Genomic DNA, 6,000 nt, shown 5'->3' on the forward strand with positions numbered 1-6,000 from the left:
GGAAGTAGAAATCTTAACAGGAAGGCTATACAGGTAGTCCTCGACTTACCACAATTGAGCCCAAAATTTCTGTTGCTAAGTGAGACATTTGTTAAGTGAGTCTTGCCCCATTTTACAACTTTTCTTCCCATTGTTCTTAAGTGAATCACTGCAGTTGTTAAGTTAAGCAGCATGTTAGTTAAGTGAATGCGGCTTCCCCATTGGCTTTGCTTGTCCGAAGGATGCAAAAGGGGATCACATACCATGTTTCCCCGAAAATAAGACTGGGTCTTATATTAAATTTTGCTCCAAAAGACACATTATGGCTTATTTTCTGGTTAGGTCTTATTTTGGGGAAAATACAGTACTAAATGACTACATCTGGCTGACAGTCTTAACTGGGGCTTATTTTGGGGGTAGGATTTATATTACAAGCATCTTGAAAAATCATGCTAGGACTTATTTTCCAATTGGGTCTTATTTTCGGGGAAACAGGGCAGTCCTGGGACATTGCAACTGTCATAAATATGAGTCAGTTGCCAAGCATCCAAATTTTGAGCATATGACCACAGAGATGCCATAAGTGTGAAAAATGGTCATAAGTGCCATTGTGATTTTTAACAGTCACCAAATGAACTTAGTGAGGACTACCTGTATCAGGTTAGTGTTACATTCAGCTGGAGGTGTCCACCTGTAGGAAGCAGTGGAATGTCAAAAGCAGCTCTGCCATTTATCTGTAATAATAATTTACTATAACGTATGTATTTTCTTGTGATTCAGATGAAGAAATTGAGTTCGACATTTTTGCTTTTTTTTCTTTTTTTTTTCTGCCTTTCAGTGGAGTCCTTTAATCCTCAATCCCAGTTATACTATCATGCATTTTCTAGGAGCCACAAAGGTAGCTTTTAATTTAGCATGCAATTTTGCACTAGCTGGGTGCTTTCCCCCCCCCTCCCTTTTTGGAGGCTTTCTGAATCGCATGATCTCTTACTGCCATAGTGCTTTATTTCTCATCAAGCATTTGAAAGTTTGTGCTGCTGCTTTGAAGGTCCCGTGTGATAAAAATACATGCTTTTGGGCCAGGCTAGCTTCTCACCAAGGAAATGTTTTGCGAGCTTGTCATATGCAATTAGGAAATGTCTTGTAAAACCTCTTTTGCTTCAAGGCAGGCTGCCTCTTTTTTTTTCTTATACATGCATGAACTCATGGTGAGCTTCACCTTTTTTTAATCAGCTTGATGTGGACTTGCTTCATTTAATGGCTTTCCTTGATTTGCTTAGGATTTTCTTATCAGTCGCTGCTCAGATAATGTGTGCAAATACAGCAATGTAGAAGTTCCTTTATGTAAAACAGGCCATTTCCCCCCCACCCCCAAATCTCTAAATCTTTTCTCCGCTCTCATTTTCTTCTTCTTTTTTCCAGAACAAGCAACTAATAGGACTCCGAGGGCTTTTTAATAAGAACTCCAAACATAATTCAGTGGAAAACAGTACTAATTATATCCGAAAAAGGTCACTTGGGGACCGAATCCTTCGACGCACAGCCAGTGCTCCAGCAAAGGGCAGGAAAAAAAGCAAAATGGGCTTTCAAGAAACCACTGACCTTAAGGAAAGTGTATCTGATACGTTGGACTTGAAAGAGAAGGAAGGAGGTTTCAGGCAAACAAGCAGAAGTTTACAATTGCGTCCCATCTCCATGCCAGTTGAAAAATATCTCCTGGCAGGATTGCCACCACCAGACCAGGATGCTAGCAGAGTTGTTGAAGTTACCAAAAGTGAAAGTACATCTGGTGAGTTACCCGCAATGAGGCTTTCAGGATAATAATTTTGAGACCTTTTGACCTTTTGATCAAGTCAGTTCTGTGCTTGTTGCTTGAAAATTAGTCTAATAGGATATATGAATATATATACATAAACACCGTACCTTATTGTATACCTAACATGCTATTTCCTTTTGAAACAAGGCACGTGGGCCAGAAAAGTGGTGAGTAGCAAGCAAAATAAATTAAATTCCAGATAGGAATGGTAATGTCGCTAATTTTAATTCACAACAACTTTGTTTATTGTACCTCTCCATACTTTTCTATCCTTGCAAACCATCTTTGTTTCCACTGTATCAATTCATTGCTTTTTGTTCTGTAAACTTCTTACTCCTTTTGAAAGTTTCATTAACTCCATGCAATCACTACAATCTTCTTTTTCTCCTTCTTCTTCTTACTACTCACTCTTTCATATATTTGTTTTGAAATATGATCCTCATTCATTCTTTCTATATGACCAAATTACCTAATTGCACTTCTATATTAGTCCTTCTCTTTTCTAATCAATCCACATTCATTCATTACCTATTCATTCTTGACTCCATATCTTTTTGTTTCAACATCTTAAATATGCCATTTCCACTGCATTCAACTTGTTTTTATATCCCTACTGCCATATCTAACTCTCAATTCCATATAAAATAATGGATGTATGCTCCACATACCTCCATTATCCACTACTATCCATTATCTTTTTACCAGCATTTGTATGTCTTAAAATGTTTCCATTTCCCGATCTTTACTAAACATTCTCCCAAAGTATACAAATTCATCTATCTGTTCTAATTTTCCTCCTTCATGTACTTAAACAACTGGCAATTGCATAAAATTGTTACCCCATTTTATGTGTCAACACAACAGCTATGTTGGTCAACATTAATTTTCAGATCCATATTTCCTTTTACATTATATAGCCTAGCTAATATTCAGTACAAATCATTCAAAGTGTCAGCCAATAACATGGTTACCTACATATACATTTGCAGCTCTCAGCAACACCTCTCTGTTTTTACCACAAACACTAGGTTTTTCATGTGTTGAGGTCAAACCTTCAATAGAAGCAGCAGCTTGGGTAACAACAAACATTCATTGTAGATTAATCCATCAATACTTTAAACGGTCAAGGAATATCATTATTTCTTGTCTTATTCTCTGCTTGGTGTTGAACCAATGTTTTATTCTCACAGGTTTTACTTTCATCATAGATTGCTGTTATCACAGCAATAAACTTGAACCTCCATAGCAATGCCAAGTATTTGGTAATTCACAAAGAGCAGTCTGCTTTATAACCTTGAAAGTCTAGACTATATTTTAAATCATATTAGAAGTAAAGGGAAAAGAAAATATTTGTATGTTATTAGCAATACAGGAATCGTGCTAATGCATAGAGTGATGTTTGGGTGTATAATTCAAGAGTTCTGATAAATATGCTTCTTGTTGCAGATGGTGTTTTAACAGAGCTATCTTATTCTGTCTTTGTTTGTCATGCTCCTTTATAGTTCAAATCTGAATAGGAATACAGCTGAAGGTAATTCCACATGTCTAGATTATGATACCTCATTGACTTTCTTTATACAAATATTACATCATGACTGCAGTGATGTAATAAAGCATTGAAGAAAAACTTCAGTGAAATGCCTCCCACTGTATATTTTTTCCATTTCAGTGCATCACATGGATAATTTATAGTAAATACACACTCACATAATTAATTTTTTTTCCACAACTGTGATTGAGTTTACAGTCTCCATTTCTCTGTGGATAAACTAATCATAAGCAAGTAAGATAATATTTATAACACATTTTTTGTTTTTGTTTTTCTGTTTGAATTGATTTAGCAGAAAGCAGAAACAATACAAGTGAGGATTGTACAAATGCGAAGAAAACCATCACCTCTTCTGAGGAAAAACCATCTTTTACATACCTGCCTAAGAAAGATGTACCCAAGTCTGGTACATGTGACACACTTTGTCCTGATGAAAAAGGAGAAAGCCTAAACTTTGCAATTGGGATAGCCGAAACCTATTTCTCCACTGAGTATTGGAAAAGTAGTCTTTCCAATGAATTTGTTCATGTAAAGGAAGACCTTGAAAGAAAAAAACATGAAGACATAGGTTGCATGGATCCAAAGACATTGGAGATAATTGCACTTTGCAAAGAAAAGCGGAAAATAGCAGATGAAAAAGCTAATATGGAATCCCGCCCAATTTTAAATACAACAATAGCTAATGTGTGTGGCTTTAATGGTACACCAACTATCCCAGATAGTGACATTTCTTGTCTGATTAATGAGGTTTCTCTAGCTGACGAGAGAGAAAGGGATAATTCTATCTCGAAGCTGATAGAACAAATTGATGTCACAAGTGACCACACTGACTTAACTCTTGTTTCAAGTCCGTCTGATATTAATAAAGAGAACAATAATCTAAACTCCATACATCTACCATGTACATCACTGAATGAACAAAGCGTCATTTTGGATGATAAGTCCTTAAACTTAAAATCAGCTGGATCAGCTTGTTCATCTGGTTCAAGACTGGAAAATACCATAATATCCACCCCTAAGACAACAGGGTGTTCTCTGTACACAATTATTCATGAGGCTTCTCTTTCTCCAGTTTCTCAGTCTGCATTAATGGACATACCTGTTTGCAAAGATACAACCAAGGATGCAAAAGATAGTTGTGTAAACGAGGGTGCCAAACACACTGTCTGTATTTCACCTGTCACCACACAGAAAGCAAACTCTAAAAGAAAATGTGGAACAAGCTGGGAATTTCGCAGCAATAGCAACTCTTATACTTCTGACAAACAGAATACCATTGTTGTCCCAGTCACTTGTGCAAATTCTACAGGTAGTAGCCTAATGGAAATTGATGGGGAATTACAAGACCTCTTGATAACTGCTTTTGAATATAAGATAGAAGATATGAGCCAAGTTGCTTCTCCTCTGAAACTTAAGCATAGTCAGGATACACTATACTATAACAAAACTATACGTGAACCCCTAAAGGGCATGGACTTTCACAGTGAAAACCTAGCTGAAGGTTTAAAGTTCAACAATAAGAATCAGTATTTTCCATACCCACGCCAGCAGACGTTCGAACTTTTGTACAATAATTGTTTGCAAATTTCAGATGCCCAAAATGAATTGTTAAACATCCCTCCATCAAACAGCATCAATGCTGCTCTTAAGCCCCAAAATGTTCTGCCTTCACCCTTTCCTGGAGCTCAAAAGCAACAGAGCCCTTGTAAATCAAAAAGTCTTGGTGACTTAACCTCGGAAGATATCTCATGCAATTTTGAGAGCAAGTACAAATACATTAGTAGAGGTTTTATTACATCTGGTATGAGAGACAACATGGTGGCCACTCTGAAGGCCAAGAAACCATCAACTACAGACATTCTGACTGAACAACTGCGAAAACTTGTGTCTTTTGATCAAGAAGAGAGTTGCCAGTCATTTTGTTCTAGACAAAATGATGATTGCCCAAAAATGCTGGTCAGAAAACTGTCATCCAGAAGTCAGAGTAGAGTGAGAAATATTGCTAGCCGTGCCAAGGAACGACAAGAAGCCAATAAACAAAAGCCTTCTAATATTAGCAGTAATGTAACAGATATAGTCCTTCGAAAAAAGCCCCCAGTACCGCCTCATATCATCAACAGACATTCTACTGGATCTTATATAGCAAGCTATCTAGATAACTTCAACACAGATGACCTAGAACGCAGAGGGGTCCCAGAAGGTGCCTGCTCATCTTTGCATTTGGGGTACAGTGACCGGTTTTGTACAGATGAGTCCCTTTTAGAGACCAAGCCAAATGAAGATGATAAACCAGAAATCTATTTTCTCCTAAGACTATAAATTGTAAAAATGTATATCTTCATTGTTTACAAGCTTTTTTGTTGAATGAAGGATTATCAGTAAGCACTGCGTCCATTAGGCTTTCAATTACTCAGATTTTTTTTTTGTATGGCTTGAATCGTGTAATTAATTAGTGCGTCACATTCTGATAAATGTTTATGTAAATAGTTGTGGCAATACGTCATGTATTTGTTTTCCTTTTTGAGAATTTCTACACATTTGTTGCTTTCTACATGAAGTGAATTCTCCTATCCAGTCTACAACTGTATACAACAGAATTTTGTATACCTATGAAATGTTACGTTTGCTGCATTTTTGAGTTACTACAGATTTTTAG

At 36.7% G+C, this 6,000-nt stretch overlaps 1 protein-coding gene across 5 annotated transcripts in view; it reads left to right on the forward strand.

The window, feature by feature from the left end:
- The window catches only part of PLCH1 (phospholipase C eta 1), a 128,003-nt gene extending 122,330 nt beyond the window's left edge, over positions 1 to 5,673 (forward strand). For 2 of the 5 annotated variants that reach the window (XM_034439165.3, XM_034439166.3), the window contains 3 exons: positions 818 to 877; positions 1,402 to 1,768; positions 3,637 to 5,673. In XM_034439165.3, the coding sequence (XP_034295056.2) occupies positions 818 to 877; positions 1,402 to 1,768; positions 3,637 to 5,663 (2,454 nt within the window). In that variant the 3' untranslated portion in view covers positions 5,664 to 5,673. The remainder of the gene's footprint in view (positions 1 to 817; positions 878 to 1,401; positions 1,769 to 3,636) is intronic. The other 3 variants (XM_087872555.1, XM_087872556.1, XM_087872557.1) reach the window with 3 other exon arrangements.
- Positions 5,674 to 6,000: the final 327 nt, after the last annotated feature.

Source organism: Pantherophis guttatus, chromosome 6 (genome assembly GCF_059756535.1).
Source record: "Pantherophis guttatus breed Tessera chromosome 6, ASM5975653v1, whole genome shotgun sequence".
In the NCBI taxonomy this organism is placed as follows: Eukaryota; Metazoa; Chordata; class Lepidosauria; order Squamata; family Colubridae; genus Pantherophis; species Pantherophis guttatus.